This window comes from Malurus melanocephalus, unplaced genomic scaffold (genome assembly GCF_030028575.1).
Source record: "Malurus melanocephalus ecotype Western Australia unplaced genomic scaffold, MMel_1.1 scaffold_30, whole genome shotgun sequence".
Taxonomy (NCBI): Eukaryota; Metazoa; Chordata; class Aves; order Passeriformes; family Maluridae; genus Malurus; species Malurus melanocephalus.
This window is the reverse complement of record NW_026623262.1, coordinates 345,282-364,308: the sequence shown is the minus strand read 5'-3', so window position 1 is coordinate 364,308 and position 19,027 is coordinate 345,282. Positions and strand designations below refer to the sequence as shown.

The 19,027-nt window shown below is 39.2% G+C and overlaps 1 protein-coding gene across 4 annotated transcripts in view; it reads right to left on the bottom strand.

Moving 5' to 3' along the window:
- The window catches only part of MAP3K20 (mitogen-activated protein kinase kinase kinase 20), an 89,541-nt gene that overhangs the window by 18,139 nt on the left and 52,375 nt on the right, over positions 1-19,027 (bottom strand). For 3 of the 4 annotated variants that reach the window (XM_057363663.1, XM_057363665.1, XM_057363664.1), the window contains exons 11-15: positions 14,529-14,664; positions 3,383-3,427; positions 2,435-2,465; positions 2,174-2,313; positions 962-1,024 (exon numbers count right to left, since the gene is read on the bottom strand). In XM_057363663.1, coding sequence (XP_057219646.1) covers positions 962-1,024; positions 2,174-2,313; positions 2,435-2,465; positions 3,383-3,427; positions 14,529-14,664 — 415 coding nt within the window. Of the gene's footprint in view, positions 1-961; positions 1,025-2,173; positions 2,314-2,434; positions 2,466-3,382; positions 3,428-5,369; positions 10,435-14,528; positions 14,665-19,027 lie in introns of those variants that run through there. The other variant, XM_057363666.1, reaches the window with a different exon arrangement.

Sequence of the window (19,027 nt, the reverse complement as noted above, 5' to 3'; positions counted from 1 at the left end):
AGGTCAGAATTCATATCTACCACAACTCAAAGGAAAGGAGGAAGAAAGGATTTGCTTTTCAACTGCCACAAGTCTGGCAGGCAGCAGGAAGGAGACATCACACTCCAMGAGGGGCAAAGGCTTCTGCATGGGTTTAGGGCAGGCAGTGGATGGCACCTAAGAGATGCTGCACAATTTCTGCTCCTGGCTGAGCTGCTCTGGCACAGTGCAGTGTTCCTGTGAGTGTTGTGGCAGCCTCTGCCATTGGAATTGCAGCTGGCACAGCAAGGCAGCAACACTCTGACTTTCATTTTCCCCTCCAGGGAACAGAGTTTTGCTATATGCAAATTCACTTCAAGTGGATTTCACTCTATAGCTGTGCAATAAATTATGACTAAAAAAGCTAATTCAGGATTTGGGGTATAGAATTGCTTGATTAGTTCACTGAACTAAATGAGGCAAATATCTGGTCTAGCAACACCAAGGTTCCCAAATACAYGCTTCCTTGTGCATGGGTCTTTATTACTAATATCAGAAAATCAATAGGTTAACATAAGGGTGACTAGACACTCAATCATGCTTGTCTCCTGTGACATTAGCAAACTGARGAATGATGGGCTTATTCTGGGCCAGGGGTCTGCTGTTCTTCAGTGGTGACCAGTTGGTGGCAGYAGTTAGGAGGAATGGATCTTCAAAGTAGTTTCTGATTAATGACAGCAAATTAATTGCAACCAGTTGTCTTCTAATTTAATTCCACCGATTCTGTGGTAAAACTGTACAGCCTCCTTGATAACAACTTTTATTGTCCTATAACTTGTTCTTGAGTGACCCTTCACTGCTGTTGACCCTCCGTATTTGGTACAACCCTCTGCAGGAACTGCAGTTTCACCCTCCCCTGAATGGGAGACAGTTGAGACATGAGAACAGTGAAGTATTTCATACCAGCATGAGAAGCACGTCTTATATCAACTATGASACTTGCCTTAATTAATGGTGGAAAGTGAAATAGGTTTAGGTAGTCATGGGTTAACTTCTCGATAGCAGTCTAGAAAAAAAAAATCAAACAAACCGCATAGGAGTTATTCAGTATCTCATCCTGCAAATACCAGTGTGAAAAACAGTGCAACTCCATACACCCTCTATTTTCAACTGTGGATACATTAGGGCATGTGAGAAGAGTTTAAAACACAGCCCTGTTCTGGAAACTATTGTGGCAGATAGGCTCCATTTCATATTCAGAATCAGATCTGCTTAATCAGAGAGAGTGATGTTTCRGGGGTTGTTTTTGTTGGTTTTATTTACGCTCAATCAACCCAGGAAGCTGAGATCTTTAATTTTGGGCATTATTGACTCTATATTTAAAGTTTCAATAATTTTCTCTGTCGGAAACATAAGTGAAATATATCAGTAATGGTGTGTGGGCATGGAAAAAAAAAGGCTGATGAGCATAAAGGGAACAAATCTGTGTGACTTACAAAGCTAAATTTGCAGGACTAGCAATTTGGATACAAGTATCTCTTTACTAGCAAATTGTGATCTAAAATGATGAGACCCAATAGAATTATAGATGCTGCTTTTACAGAATCCCTTTTCCAAAGGGGAAAAGACGCCAGAAAACCGAGCTCTCTCCTTTGGCTACAGTACTAACACCATTACTGCTGTCATGATCATATTTTCCAGATCATGATTTTCCTAACTCATTTAAAGCAAAGTTTTAAGAGCAAAGAAACATGGCTGTCAATCAGTTTTAAAGTTGCCCAACTCAATTTTGTTAGTCCAAATATGCTTTATGCGATAAATGAGACGTGGAAGTTTGGATTTCAGTTCAAATAACTGGTTTTGGGTCTGTTTCTCCTTCAGCTAAAGAGAACTCTTCCTAAAGATTCCCAAGCTTTTCTGCTGGGAGAATGGCCCTCCTAGGTGAATTTGTAGCAGTACTGCCATCCAGCTCACAGGAAAACCAAGAACTACAGGGGTGTATAAAGACCATAGCACATTTTCAAGTCTCGTAAAATGGTCAGGTTGCTTTGGGTTCTGGATCCATATGAAGCTGTAATTCTGTTTATTTTAGATACCAAATATGTTCTCTATTTAGCTTTGTAACTTATTTTGTAGCCAATACAACTGAATCCCCATAGACTCTGTAATATTCACACCATAACCTACTGCAACATTCAATATATCCTGAAAATACCTTTAAATGGATGATGTGTCCTCTGGAAACAATTCCCATGTCCTTTAAATCCTCTTCTTCCAAAAGAAGCAATTGTTTCCCAGTGATATGGTGTTCCTTAAACAAGCTAGCATAGATACTCATTTCACCAGAAGTATCACCTTAAGATAAAAGAGGTTACTCAGAAATCCACAGAGCACCTTATTGGAGGGGGGAAAAATATGAACAAATGTATGTAAGTTCATAAATTTGAATATGATAGTACAGATGAATAGCCTTTACCTTTTCTAGTAAGTTGTTGCATCCAGAAAAACTGCAAAAAAGAGGAATCAATCTTGAAGCTCAAATTATCAAAGTTTTATACTACAGTTATTAGGAGTTCAAAAGTAATCATCCTTTTTAAAGAAAAATCTAAAAATATTTCYCACTTTGGGATAAATGGCTCAAGATTCACTAATGTAAGGGATTACTTCTATTTAGCTTTTCCAAACTGCCTTCATTTGGCAGCCACCTTTCTCAGTTAATTGTCATGAAGAACTGAAATGCCCACAGCAGAAGCTGAGAAATGTGACACACTRAAAGGGCTGAAGGGAAGGAGCCAGGCATTTTAAGGCTTTTGCACTGGTTTTTCAAACAGTCCTTGGTAAATGTCAGCCGAACAACCCCACAAAGCACAACACACAAAGAGAGTGCTTGACAGGACATTAAAACTATTTTGACACATATCACTATGCCAGAGATAAATCACTGATGTGTCTTGTTTAGCCTTTTAACTGAATAAAAAGGTAAAAAGTACTCAATGCCATTATTTTATTTGAAATAGAGATCTACATCCCCCAAAAAAACCTTCACTTTTTTTCAGCTAATTGCCAYCCAGGTGGCACACAGTGGGATAAAACCTTTGAACCCATTTCATCCTGTCCAGGGCCAGGTCTTTGGGCACTTMCATGTTCCTTAAACCAGGACTCAGGAATGCCCTCCTGGCTGCTGACAGCTCCCAGCTATCACTGTCTTCTGGACACTGGAAAATGTTACTGTTTTATGAAGGTAACTCAAATCCTTAACTTACTCATGGTCATTTTGAAGCCTTTCTGGGGCACAAGTTTCACTAAACAAACAGCAGTAAAATCCCATCTAGATGTTCTGATTCAGCCTTCCCTCCCGCCACAGCCACTGTAATTTGAGAGCTCCAGCAGCACAACCCTGGCCACATTAACACAAAATACTCACCACATCTTCTTCAGTCCATGCACAAATATCAAAGGAGGGCAGCAGCTGTGTGAGAGATACGAATTGAAAAGAAAACCATCTGACCATTTTTCTCCCCTCCACCCAAATTTCACTCTGGTGCTGACACTATTCTGTTCCTTTTTCCCTGCAAAGTGCAGGACCTAGGCTGCGACTCATATTGATGTACTAAACCATTGGATTCACACTGATCATGGGCTGGCTCCAACAGCATGTTGGCAGTGTTAAACCAATCCTGTCACCCCCTGCAGATAGAATTACCAGCATATCTCCAATAAAAACAACTTAGAAAGCAAAAGTAAACAATATGATGGCAAGGGAATCTTGGCTCTGACACTATGGGAAGGCTTTTGCTATGGTTTTGGTGTCACTTGATTTCTGCAATGAAAATAATGATGTGATTATGACTCCYTCCCAAATRATGGATATTTTCTGCAAAAGGAAGRAAAACTCTCACTGGACAGCAGTGAAAACAGAATTTGGAGTCTGGCCACTGCAGATAGTCTCCCTGTCCATGTACAGACAAGTCTCTCTCGGTTTCTGTCAATGCTCTGTAACTGCTCCCCTAAGGCTGGGGGAGTGCAGCACTTTCCGGCCTCCTCCTCCACTTTGTTGGATGCAAGATGGYGTTAGCCCTTGAAGCATTAGAAAACCACAGCGAAAAGGCTGCATTGAACAAAATTYTGGGATGATTTGAACATGGTCTGAGGAAATGTCACTGTAATATTGCATGCCATTTTACTCATTCAAGCATTTGTAATCCTAAGCTTCACCTTCTTGGCATTTTTATCTTTAAAGGGTTAACATTAAAGGGTTAACATKAACTGCTGCAGATGTGTATTTGGACTGTCAGTGTGTCCCAGAGGCTCAATATCATGATATAGTCACAAACTCATCTGATGTAGGTAACAGTGATCTATGAGACTCAGCTCAGTCACCCATGAGCCCCCATGGCTTTGTCACCTCCTCCAGAGAGCCCTGCCAYCCCCAGGCTTGCCAGCCCCCACCCACAAACTAACATGTCCCCTCAGCAGGCCCTCACCTCGCCTCCTCCAGCTGCACACTGAGCCCCAGGGCAGAGCTGCTCTCCAGGGTCCAGTGTCACCTGTCCACAACCTCCAGCCCTCACTGTGCAACACCTTTTGCTGCACCCATCTGTAACACCCACTGAAGAACTTTTGAGTGCCTGACACCCCTTGACTTCCGCCTCCTTTTCCACTGATGTTTTACTGTCCACCCCCACTTTGAGGACTTTTTAGATCTTCTTTCTCCTCCACTAATGTCTCAGTCAAATCTTGCCGGGCACAAACAATTCATGATACCAGCTGAAGCCAGCTCTGTGAGGAGGATCTAGAAGATCTCCAAACCCACTCCTTTTCCTACTGCCTCCCCAAAGGSGACAGAGCCAAAGGCATCAGGGTGAACTGGCAGAAGGCAAGATGAGTCGGCGAGAAAAAAATGAGACCTTCCTAACTTTTTCACTCCACTACACCATATTTGCAACCAAGCTTCTCAACCTACCTGCTGTTAGGCCATCTCTATGCTAACAGCAACCCACAGCCTGGGCAGAATGCTGTGGGGCAAAAGTAGTGCTGAGGGCAACATTAAAGCACATGGAAGGGCAAGTGGAAATTGTGAACACACTCAGGAGGCTGTGAGTTGTGTCTTTTGTAGGCAACTTTAGYCAAACTGGCTAGTGCTGCAGCAGGAGCCTGGTACAATAATTTGTGTAACTGAAAAATTTACTGCAGAAGTCCAGTAATGCATTTTTTGATGCACAGTGGATTTTTTCACCTTTCTGCATGTTTAAATATAACCAGTGGCAGAATAGTTCAGTATCTTTTTTCTCAGTGGAGAATAATGGAGAAATGTCACACAGTGARTAATACTAAAAAGTGACTTAAACCAGCAGACATCAAGAAACCTTTTGAAACACCAGTATTTTACACAGTGACACAAATGCATAAAATTTACTGTCAAAATGTTTATTGCAAATAGAAGTTTGGAACAAAAGAGAAGCAAAGGAAAAGTTCACATCAAAAGAAAGTTTACGACACCAATCGAGGAAGTTGAATACATTGCATGWTTTCGTTTTGTTTGCTTTGGTTTTACACTGGAAAATCAAATCCACAGTGTGAATAAAACAAGACATGGTATGTCAAGTGCAATAAAAAGGATAACTGACACTGCAAGATTTTACCACACAGAAGTGTAACATTGCACGTTCCACACAAATGATATATTCAGTTTACAGCACAAGAGTCTTGGCATAGGCATTGCAACCAGCTTTGATTTTTCAGAATGGAAAATGAAGTTTTCTAACACTGTGAAAATATTTTCTATTCAAATTCCATCAGTTCAAACTAGAAGTGTAAATAGCATCGACTCCTACTATTCAGTACAAAACTTCTTCAGTAGTGCAAAAGCAAGAAATGCAGTGGACTATATCTGACTTTAAAAGGCATATGAATTTAGCACACAATATAAAATGTTTAAAGAAAGTTGTTGGTTCTAAAGTTTTAAAATTARATCTTTGCACATCAGAAATCTCTGTGCAGATTTTACAGTGTACACTAAGTCGAAACCTGGGGGAAAGGGAAAGGTCTCTCCTCCAGATTCCTACCAGTGCATTTTAAGGGCTATGAAAATTACTAAATGAACTTACTTTTTATACCTGAACGTTCTACCTAGGACTGTAGTTAAAACCTCTGTCAGGTTAGAGGTCTTATTAAAAACCTGTAAAAGCTGCCTGATTACAGAAAAAGGAAGTACAGTACTAAAGACACACAGTAACACTTCTGAATACTTAACAGCTATATGCACACTATGGATCTATTGCCACTGCTGAGAGCAATACCAATCRTTACTGCATCAGATATTTAATTCCGAATAAACACTTTAAAACCCAGAAGGAAAGGGAATCAACATCTAAAAAAACCTCTGTAAAGACAAACAAATGACAAGTCAAGAGCATGACTGTGTGACAAGAGGCCACGCCMGACCTCATCTCCAGGAAGCCCTTCCCATCCAGAGGGGACAAGCTCCATGTCAGGGAGCACACAAAGATGTGGCTGGCGATGAAGCACACTTACACACCATACCTTAGGCCACTTCCTACTCCAAGGAATCTGTGATGTCATAGTCACAAAAATGACTAGAGCGATAGTCATTTCCTCCATTAAGTCCCCTTTCCATTTTCTTTCACCCTTACTGAAGGAAAAGGAGTTTGGAGTTGGACATCCTGTCCTGGTCCCAGCTGACCGTGCATCTTTACGTAAGCCAAAAGTTGATTCTCCCCATTCTTCCCTCAGGCTGTTTACCCACCTAAGTCAATGTTTGCAGTACAGCAGCCTGGTAAAAACAGGAAGGTCAGGCCTAGTTCTTACCTTTCCCCTCCATCAAATGCAACGATATTATTTTACTGGAAACCTTCAGGTTTATGAGAGAAATAGAAAACTGGGAACCCAAAAGGCCTGGCAGGACTCAGTGAGCTGAGAGGTGTACAAGGCACAGGAAGACTTAGGTGGTTTGCTCTGGTTTTGGCCCAGAGCAGCCAGAGAATTGCCTTCTGGGTTTGGTTAAYGCTTTCATAAGCTGACACGCTATATGGCTGTGGACTATTGTGGAGATTCTTATAACCTGGTGATGAGACACATAGAGGATGGATTGGGATATTCTGCAGAACAAAATCAGGTGTGGATGATGAAATACTCTGACCTCCTCCAAGCACCACACCTGCTCACCAGAACCACTTTCAAAGCCTTCATCTAGTGAGAAGCATTTCAGAGGCAAAAACAACACAGCTTGATTCTCACGTATGATATTYGGCTTGTAAACTGGAGACATCTGGTAGGAAACTCATCACAGGAAACCAAAAATGCAATCAATACCACTACTTTTTTAGTAAGCACAGCCAACATCCTAAGTGTAACACTATGTCAACCACATCAGAAGAGTCTGTCGTATGTTGTCACCTTATCTACAATTCAGAGATCACCTTTGTGACTTTAAATGCATAGGGAAGTTTTACAAGAGCTTGAATTTTCCTCTAATATAGTTTAATTTGCTTTGACATATATATGGGGAAAGAAAGATGAAGGGAAAAAAATCCATCTTGTTTCATTAAAAAATACTGAAACAAATAGCAGAAATTACTACATGCACATTATCACATTCTGATAATATTTGCTAATACAAGTTAYAGACTTGGTTAAGCACAAAACCTTGAAGAAAGACTTAAACTTTGTGATTTTGCAACTACGAAAATCTGTGTCATACTACTTAAAAACTAGTTTTATTTCTGTTAATATTAAGGAGTGAATTTACAAATTCAGTTAAAACCCATATGAACATAAATGTGCATGAAGTGCTCTGAGATTATCAAACACCAAAAAMGTGCAAAATATCAATGCTAGGAAAAGATTTTTTGTTTTGTTCTGTTTTCGAATCCTAGATATACTGAACTAAATTTAATTTTCAGTTGTACAACCCTACACTGCCTATGTGGTACAGTAATTTATGCACAATGACACACATCTTAAGATCCAATGTGCACATATTATATTAAACAAATCCATCAAATTTTGCTGAGTGCAAAGTGGCAGTTACAAAAACAGTATCATTGCTGTGGGTATTAGCAGAYGTAGACTCACAAAAATAGTACAAATCTGCACTGGAAAAGCCTATCTGTTCTTATTTCCATCKCATTATTTGCCCTTCCACATCTCTTTTTCTCCCTAAAATCAGGTTGCTCTCATGGACCGAAGAAGACACCCCCACCCATGCGTAAGGAGTAAGTTTCTCCTTGGGATACTTTGTACATTCACTGCATAATTTAAATTACAATTTCATCATGAGAAAAGCTTCCACATACAAGAGGACTGCCTTCAAATCAATAGATTTGCAACTGTTTGGTAGAATGTTCAATGATATTCTGCAGAAACCAAACATCTCAGTGGGGCTAATCCTGCGCAAACTGAACAGGAAAGGCCAGCTTGAAGCACAGCACTTGCTGCCTTACAGGTTACCAGACCAGTGCTGATGGTAAAGAATAAAACRATTCTTTCTCAAGACCCAAACAGATGCCCGCTCTAGAAAAACTCTTTCAAAGAACCTTCTGTKTTGTTGAGTGAACATGTAATTATTTCAGGCCTGCTGTTATCTAATGTATCCATTTTTCTCTAAGCTATCCACAAAACACTCACCATAATATGTAGGTTAGAGCTGTGTTACAGGCAAGCCTATAATTAAAGAAGCCACTCAAAACCAGAAGTTTTCATAAAAGAAACCCTTCGAGTAATTGAGAATGGAATTTTGATGGATTATTCCCACTACTGCTGAACTACACAGTAACATCTTCCTTTTGAAATGCTGCCCTTCTTCCTTGGCAGATATTTTACATCTTCTTTTCTAACCTGCATCTGTGTTCGCACTGGTTTCCCTCCCTCCTTCTGCATCACCACTAAAGGGGTCATCAGGAGAAACATCCTCACTGCTCTCAACATAAGTGCCTGGCAGGCAATTATTGCAGCAGATTGTTACACACTGGGTTTTGTGGTAAGCCATAACAGCAGTGGCTATGCTTTAAATGTAATGTAGCTGCAAAAAACAGGCATGCAGAGACTAGTAAATATTCCTGACATTACTGCCATCACAGAGAACTTCACAYAAGCCACAGTAGTAGGGCTCAAGCTGAAATGTCATAGTGGCTTCTCTTTGTCCTTTCCTAAGGATAGCACAACCAATTAAGAGATACAAYAAAATCAAAATTCACAAATACCAGTTTTTGCTCTCAGGTACAAGAATAAGTCCATCAAAGTTAATGAGGCTTCATGGATTCACATCAACATAACTGAAAATTAGCTTCTAGATCACAATATCTGATAATAGATGCAGAGGTCTGATTGCAGTTTGCTTTGCTAGAGTGAATTATATACACATGCACATACACGTGAGGAAAAAAAAATTTATACAAATCATCTACTAATAGGGATTATGTGGATTCTGCTGCTATTCAGTTTTTAAACTATACATTTAACTAACCCCTCTCTTCCCCCCAAGCTTCTCTCTTCCTAGAAACCTATTTGTGACTTCCCACAATGCTGCCTTGAAAAAGGCTTTAAATTAGAAACACAGAAACCCCTTCACTGCAACAGTAAGAAAGAATGGATGTAGAGAATAGCAAATCTGGAAGTACAAGTATACACATATGATTGACAATTATAGGGGTAAGGGAAATGACAAAAAAAAAACAAAAGAAAAATTTGAAGTCCATTAATGGCATTAAAGGCATTGAAGTTTCTCCCAGTGTTTCCAGATCTTAAATTTATGAAGGCATAGTTTCTGTAATCAGGCATTAGGAATTACAGATATAATCATGGTTCTTAAAATAATAATAATCTCAATTAGTTTGGAAAGTTTAGGTCCAAATTTCATCAAAGCAGAAATAAGTCAGCAAAGTCGAAACAAAAACAACATATCTTTCTACACACAAATATGCTTAGCCTGGAAAATGTATTTTGTTGTTGTTGCTGTTTGTTTTTKSTTTTYCATTTTTTGTTCTTTTACAGGATTTAAACAGACCAAACTGACAGGATTCTTGTTCTAAAACTTTATTGTTTTGCTTTGCTAAAATGATTTCAGGGTTAATTCTACAACTTATTTCATTCGCTGCTATCATCTGTGTCATCAAAATCATCATCATCATCATCATCGTCATCTGACCAGTCGAATTCACTGAAACCCAAAGCCATGTTGATTTTCTTCCCTTTTCTCATAGAGGTGGTTTTAGAAGAATTCTTTTTGGCTTGCATGTTTATCTGCATTCCAGATTGCAGGACAGATCCTGCTTGGTTCAGAGAGAAGATATCCCCAAAGCCCGTCATCATCAAGGCCTTCAGACTTTGGTTCATGCCAGCTACCTCCCCGTTACTTGTTGCTGTGATCTGACATGACATCTCTGCACTGTTTGACTCCTCTGTTTTAGATTCAAAGTAAGACTCCTGAGACATTCTTGCAGCAAGAGGTAAGAAAAACTATTTAAAGGAGGAAACGACAGAGCAAAAGTGAAAGTTAGAACCAATTTAAAAATCAAGGAAAAAGACACCACCAGATTAGTCAGCAATCAACAGAAAGCATACGATTAGTGAATCTAAACATGGAGGTCAAGTAATTCATTAAAACAGACAGCATCCTTCTGGGGTCATTKTTCTTAAACCAAAGTGCAAAATCACTGAATGGCATGGCAAGAACCACAGGCAACAGAGCTCTCATGACAAAAGAAGGTTCAAACTCTTCAATCCTTCATTTTGTATGGCACAAAACAGAATATGATATTTCCCAACCAGGTGGACTGGTTCCAAGGCAATTGGAGTTGCTTAATTGAACCTTTCAGGAYTGAAGAATAAATCAGGTTAAGATCAGAGAACCCAAACAAGCTCTGCAGTTTGGCACAGAAGTAGCAGCTCCTAAATATCAGAAATATAAGCAGCAGCAGACTGGTTTTGAGTGTATGCTCAAAGGGAGAGAAAGGGTCACCCTGCAACAGGTGCAATCAGAAATGAGTCTGTCACCAATGCAAAGGACATGAGAACCAGCCTCCAGCCTGCACCAGCACCACATTTTCAGGAGCTGTCCCAGCGACAAGCAGGCAGGGGAAGAGGGGAGGTTTTGGTCAGCTCATCAGCTTCTTCAGCTTGGTTCCCTCTKTTTWAAATTTAATTTTATTTTTAGTGGTATCAAGAGACATCTGTCGTTTGGTTCTACATCATAGTAAGTCTCTACTTATATAATCGTCACCTACAGATATTGGCATTCTCCTGATCCAGTCTGCCTGTAATAACAAATGAAATATGCCCTCTTCAGCTAAATGATTAATGCCTTTTCAGTGTGGCTGGGCTAGTAACCTACGTGACGTGCTTGCCTGTGCTTCACAATAAAAACTCAGGAGTTTCATCCTAAATTAAACTACCTACTAAAACAACAGCAAAGAAGCTGTATGTGAACACCTGCACTAGCCTTTATTTCCAAAGTTATCCGCAAAACTACATACCCAAAATTCATGTTTTTTCACATCTTTTTAACCTAATCAGAAAACTGACTGAYGAGACAATGGCAGTTGGTCAGAACAGGTTACAGGGGTGATTATGGTGATGCTCTGGTATGTAACACAAGCGGCTTCACAGCCAGGTTGCTCAAAGAGTGCCCATTTCTTGGTAAAACCACTTACATTGATTAATTTTCTATCATTAAAAAAGACAGTATGTATCTTTTGCTACACTTGAGCTTTCTCTATTTACATAGACTTACTATTTGCATTGTGGTAAAGTCAARTTTGTTTGATCAGAGTTTAAGAAACAAAGATAAAACTAAGAAGCGGGGGTGATGAGGTGCCTTAAATACTCTCCATGCAYCCTATGGCTCAGTGATGAAAGAACCTGCAGCTAAGCTTATACAAAAAAAAAAAGTTACACCATCAAAAGAGTACTAGCTGGATCAAGGACACCAAAAGCTCCTMCTGATAAAAAGGATTGTTTTAAGCAAGGTCTAGTCACAGCACACATGCTTCATTGCCAGGTAGCTATAGTCACTTTAGATCCACAAAAAAGCATCCCCTAACATATGGGAAGAATTCCCTACAAAAATCAACAAAGCTGCAAATCAGCTTTCCACTAAAAACTTGTTTCTTGGTCATTGACTGTTCAATGTCTGAGAGTGGGTAAGCTGTGAATGGCTCATTCTGCAAGTTATAATCACTTTACTTCCTCCATATCTTGCCATTCACCTTTCATTCCAAATCTGGGGAATTAAGAGTTCTTTGGGACTGGACATGCCTTTAGTGACACATAGCATATGACGATCAGAAGAGACATTTAGAAATGACTGGGATTCACCAATCTTTCTAAATTCCATGSTTCTTAAATGACCACCTGCAGGTACAGGACATCACAGGTGAGTATATGGATTTCATGCCTTGCTCACTGTCTTCCTCTAAATAAGAGCTTCAKCTTAGCTACATACACTCCCTTCTTAAAGGCAGATCTTCTTTCAAGAGAAGTCTCCCATTTCACTGCAGCTATGGACATATTTTACTCCACCAAAACCTTCCAGATTCCCTTGTGCTAGAGGCTCTTGGAGATCTGCACAAAGGAATCTGCAGAGATCAACCTCAAAGGTRTCTGTTGTATAAGATGCGGTAAAAACAGGATCAAAACAAGAGCAGGGAGAAATGCACAGAAAAATTCTAARTATTGGCCTCATCCTTCCCTCATGGTGAAGTGTGTGAAGCAGGAACYGCCTGCCACTCATAGTTATGTACCATGCAGGATAAAGCTTCTACCAACCCTACAACATTGGACAATCAAGTGGCAGAGACAGCTTTGCTGTTCTCCTTTCACTTGGTTTGAGTTTCTCCTGCATAYCACTGCTGGCCTCTGGTCTTTGCTGCAGAGCAAATGAAGAGGTGACTGCAGAACACAGAGCAGGGACAAGAGCACCAGCTAGGATACAACGAGGCCTAGTGTTGGCTAAGAACCAGGTTAATGCCTAGTGGGTACCCTAAGATGTGCCATAGCTCTGTTGCTATATCTGTACTCTTGTTTTTACAGGGGAGGGAGTTTAAAGTTGAGCACTGCAGTTCCCTATTTTGACACTCTGGTCTGATGCTGCTAAGCAGCCATTGCCTGAATTAATGGAGAAGAGACAGATGCTTAACTCCCAAGGATTACAGATTGCAAACAGAATGCTCAAGGATATTTGTAAAATGACTTACAACTATGAATTTAAAATATAGTTGTATGTGTAACCAGTGCTATGACAAMAAACAACCCTGCTTGAACAAGCCCTCTTTTTGCCAGTATGTCAATTTTTTTCCAGCTAAATGGCTTTTAAAAAAATTTGTTCTGTGTAACAGTTCACTTAGGATGTATGGAAAAAACAAACCTGTATTTCTCTATTAGAAGAAATTGCATTTAAATGCAATAGGAGAGTTGGGTTAATTCTATGCAGAAAGACAGTTCATGCTTAGCACAATAGGCCTTAGCACAACGCTTTATTCTTGCAGCAATGCCAGCTCTAAGTGAAAAGTACAAGTCATAAGCAAGTACAGCATAAAAAAAAAAAAACCCTAGGGCCTTGCTGGTGAAAAGGTTTGCTCATTAAGGCTGTGTCTCATGCTGTGCTCAGGATAGAGGATGACCCATAGCTCAGTTACTGGAATCTTGCAAGCGTTAAAGCAGGCATACAGATATCTACTGAAAACATACAGAATCTGCACATAGGAAAACATTTATCCTCCATGATTTCATTACTGCATGTTTACAGCTGGAACACAAATGCAACTTCATTCAAACAACAACAATAAGCTATGCCTTAAAAACAAGTCATATGTAAATRATTTGGTATTTGTTTTAGCCAGGGCTTTAAAAACAAGTAGGTATCACAGGTTTTTAACAACTCTGTTAGAACATGTCTCGCCATGCACTAACCCTGTGGTCCTCCCTCTGCCAATCAGTGGTTGAAGAATATAGTATTTCATTAAGAAATTCAAGATAATGCAAGAAAGGTTTTTTATTCAATTTACTAATAGAAATTAGGCAATTCTACCAGCTGGTAACTGGCCAGTCCAAGTTATGTTAACTATAATTAWGAACAAAGCCTTAAATTTAACACTTCAGATTTTGACACCCTTTTCACAAAATGGGAATTTATTTCTTCTCAAAGAAAAGTAACAGAAAAAAAAATTTTCATAAGTTTCCCAACACGCCTTCTGCAAGATACAAATGATTCTTATAATTAAGACCAAATACTGCATCCAATAAAGTCACCAACTTTCTAGTTGAAAAAAGAATTCATTGAATGTAAACAACTTTTAAAGCTAAGAACTCTAAATAAATCAATGGGACACCATTTAAAATGTCCATGTCACAATATGAACTATGAGTAGTATGTGATATCTAGTGTATTAGGTGAATTTAAAAAATATATTGTTATTGGTGTAATGCAATACAATTGGTCCAAAGGAGCAACTAAAAATAGGAGCACTACTTCCTTTGTGTGTCTTGAGATTTACATAGACAAAGCTCCAAATACTTCTGACACAAGATGAAAGGTTGAATTATTGTCTACTTACAGGAGTATTTGATTGTTCAGTTAACTTCTGCTCCCACATCTTCAAACGTCTCTCCCGTTCCTTTAGTTCCTGCTCTTTAAAGCTCAGATCACGCTCCAGTTTCTTTAGTCTCTCTAAGGTTGCCTCAATTTCACATCTGCACGGAGACAATTTGTTACGTCTTGTCTTTTCCTGACAGATATAAATTGTTCATAATTCCCACCTGAATGTTAATTAAATGTGAAAGGCTGGAAAGTACAATACTAACTCAAGCAGTTCATTTAATTACCAAATGCAAAGCCTTTCACAGCTTCAGGAACAAACAGCAATGTTTATTGTTGAGAACAACCATAATACCTTCAGTTGAACATTTAAAAGAGTAAAATACCATATAACAAAAACATTTTAAAAATGAAAATTTCTTCTTTCCCCCCAACATCATAAAACATGATCTTATCCATAAAGCAACTGAATTAAGAAATGGTAATGGAACAAACATTAGGAACACACTATAGACAGTCCAAGAGGTCCACTTGTCTGGGTTTATACCTTGACTACAAACACTATTTGGACTTACACTCAAAATGCACAGAAGCATTACTGGGATATTTTCCCCACTTATCCTCCCATTCCTTTAGGTGAAGATGTAAGAGCAAAAATACAAACCATGATATGACTCAGCCCTGCAAATGGTTACAACTACAAGCTTCTCAAGTTTGGAGCAGTTGCAAAAAGGATTTGGTTTACTTTTCCCCCCTTTTCACTATATATGCAAAGTTATGAAAAATAGGAAAGGCAGGAAATGAAGGCAGTAGTCTAAGAAGCTTCAGTCACCATCTTTATTGGGTCTCACTGCACATACCTCCCTTAACAAAGTGGCTTCCTTTGACAGTATGTTTTAAACACATGAACTGAACTGCGCTTGGAAAAGAGTTTAACACGTTTTGCACTACACAAATACGTAAGCGTATGCTAGAAGCCAAACAACAATTCTGTCACCAGATTCAGACATATTTTTTAGTCATGGGATAACCAAAATCTCCAGTTTGTATCAGAGGTTGTAGTTGCATTTCACATTAAACCATTTCTGTGCCTTTTTGGGAGACCATGCACTGTCTGTCACCTGTATCCTGACAGTTGTGCGAAGAGTCAATCATAGTGTTTTGTTTTTCTCCTAAAAAGTGAGCTCCTAAGGAGACAAGAGATCCTAAAGAGAGTTCTGAAGATAGTTCTTGTGACTCTGCAAGGCCAAATATTCTGCTCAAACTTTCACAGTTTTTCTTCTGTAAGCACACTGTGAACAAAATACACTCATGTTATTAAAAAGAAGGTAAAAGGACTAACAGAGTTAGCTGTGATTTCTATTTGGGGTGGAGAAAGAGAATTATTTCTTCCTGAAAATCTCCTGTCCTGGTATAGAATTATTAAGCTCTTCACCACTACCAACCTGAAAGAGTTCAGCCTCTCAATGTGGGAAAACAGCATACCCAAGAATCTATTTAAGCAAATGAAATAATATAAATACTCCAAATTTATGGATTTCTCCTTTTGATAAGACATCTCTGTCAGAGAGTAATGTTCACAATGTACGGTGAAAGGATTCAGAGCTAGAATAACCAGCAAATCCTACTGCAAACTCTACCACCATGCTTAAATCTACTGCAGAAATCAGCCACCTGGGGGCAACGGCATTTATCACACTTGAGTCCTCACTGAGTGAGCTGTTCTATGTGGTGGTCAGAAAAAATGYCCTTCATAATTATCATGTTTCAGACTTCAATAAAATTCTCTATCATATTTAGACATGCAAAGGTCAAGACTGATCTCTGTGCTGGGTAGAAAGTGGTCACACATCCTAATAAAGAGACAACAWGGGAACAAACTAAAAGGCACTGAACAGGTCAGAAAGTGACTCCTCCTCAAACATCCCTATCTCTCTCATAAACCCTTTCTGTCAGTTGCAACACATAGAATGCTATCTACTGTGGGAACTACAGACCAATTTGAGGGCAATTGCAAGCACTGCTTTTCTTAGTTTGTCTCTCGTCATCACTGCTACTTACACACAACTCTATAATTAAAAAAATATGTAAATTACATTCTCTTTTAAAATAATATTATGCACTAGGGGAGTCCTGGTAACAATAGTTTTCTCTGTGTCAAAAGTCTATTTTGTACTGTAATTATCTCTCTTCATTAGACAGAAACTTCTCTTATAATAAAAGGTCAGTGTGCAAAAACAGTTGCATTCTGAAAAACAATTCCACTGTATAATGAAACGGTGTAATTAAAGAGAAAGCTACTGTACATTGGCCAGTTAATGAGTCTTACTCCATAAATGAAGCAGCTTGAAACATTATACATGGTAGGACATGTTTGCTTCTGTAGCTTGAGTTTACTGGTTTTTCTAGAATAATTTCATTCTGTGAACTAGAGAACACATACTGCATTACTAGAAACGATAATGATAAACATTCAGAGATTAAAAACAATGYCTGGTATTTGTTTATGTCTTGAATTGCTACTGATACACTAATAGAAGTATCACTAATGAACTACTTTAATCATTAGAGCAGCTGCTCATGGGGAGAAGATGGAAGGAGAGATGCAGTTAGTATATATGAAAAAATGCAGACAAATGTGATCTCTCACTGAACTGGAACATCATTACTTCTACAGTAATTTTTTCCTACTGTAATACAAGTGAATTGAGAAAGGACTCCAAAAAAATCACACAATATGAACTTAAACATAGGGCAGACTTTTGCAACTCAGGTATAAGACAATGCCCCTATTTTATGAAATAATAAAAATGTGCCAAACATGTAGAACAGTTAGGAAAGAAAACACTGGATTATTTTAAGGAAATTACAGAACAAGCAGATTAAAATGTGTTATTAATATAAACATTAAGACCAGAAAATGTTGCAAAAAAGACCACATTACATAGATACCCCAAAGCATCATTTATGTTATCACCTCCACCAGTCATGTAGAGACTCAACCCACTCTAGTTTTCATGCCAGCCAGCCAAAGATACTGAAGTCTCCAGTTACTTGCTGTTAAAGCTACAGTTTTGGCATGTCTATACAAAAAGAACCTCAATCTGCCTTTCTTTAAGAGTGGCAAAGAATGCAATCCAGTTTGTCTGAGCTCTGATTTGCTCTGGTGAGTGCAGTATTCTTGTGAAAGTGTAGTATCTGGATCATTAATTCAGAGGTCCCTCAAGGGAACAAGCACAACTTTTGCTTTTCCCAAGCCCACCCTTGTCTAGGCTCTGATATCCAGGCTTCATTAAAATTTCCTATTTGATGATAATATAACTCATTCTTTCCATACTACTGGTTCCACTATCTCTTTGCAAATGACTAAGGCACAAAAAAAAAGGGGGGGGGGGGGGGAAGCAATGTGTAAAACCAAAGATTTTTCAATGCAGAAGTTAAAACACAATAAACTTGTGCACATTTGTTTTTAGAAACAAATTTAGTCTCTTAGTTTATCCTTTGGGACCACTTTATGCATCTTTCACCTACTTTAAGTGGTGCCATATTTTTCTGCATACTTTCTATTAATTTGGCCTAACATTCAGGAATGCTTCCAAACAGAAATGGTTTCACGTCAGGGTAGGCAGCCATTACCAGAATTTGGATAGGAGTGCACTCCTCCAGCTTTCCAAGAGGTGCCCACATGACTTCTGCTCTTTCTGAACCTTGTGTTTTCATTTAAGCTTGATTCAGAAATCATCTTTGCCTTCAGGCAAATCATGTCCCATCATGAATCTGTATTTTTCTCTCTCATATTTCCTTGTCTCCAAATAATTTATTCTTCCAGAAAAAATGCCATATTTAACACGTCTCCATGGTAAGAAGTTTTTCCGTTACTTGATAACATCAAAGAGTGTTTTGTTTGTACACGGCTTTTCATTAACACCTTTTCAGACATTTCTCATCTGAGCGGTTTAGGTGCATCAAAACAAAATTTGTAATAAATACTTGGACTATCTGAGTCACACTTAAAAAACTAAACTGATTAAGTAAAACAGTGTAAGTTTGTTACCAAATGTCAACTAACACGTTTTTTATTCTGCTATATTGGCAAGATTTAAGTAGCTATTTGCTTTTCCTAAAGGCATTTGAGTACTTATTCCTCTTTTAAGTAAGAATTTTTATTATATAATGGTATATAAGAAACCTCTCACAGATATATTTTTCTTCCAATCCTCCTTGCTCTGCTATCAAAACCACAATATGATGCTCAGTCTGCATAAACAGAGGCCATCAAGTAAATGTTGGTACTTTAAATCCACGACACGCGTCACAAGCCTTAACACTTGGATCTGGGGGACGAGGGCACAGCGGTAACGCTGAAGGGCAGCGCGGCGGATGAAGCCCCCGGTCCAGGCGGTCCCGACACAAGCGGATGAAGCCCCCGGCACGGGCACCCCCGGCACGGGAACCCCCGGCACGGGAACCCCCGGCACGGGAACCCCCGACACGGGCACCCCCGGCACGGGCACCCCC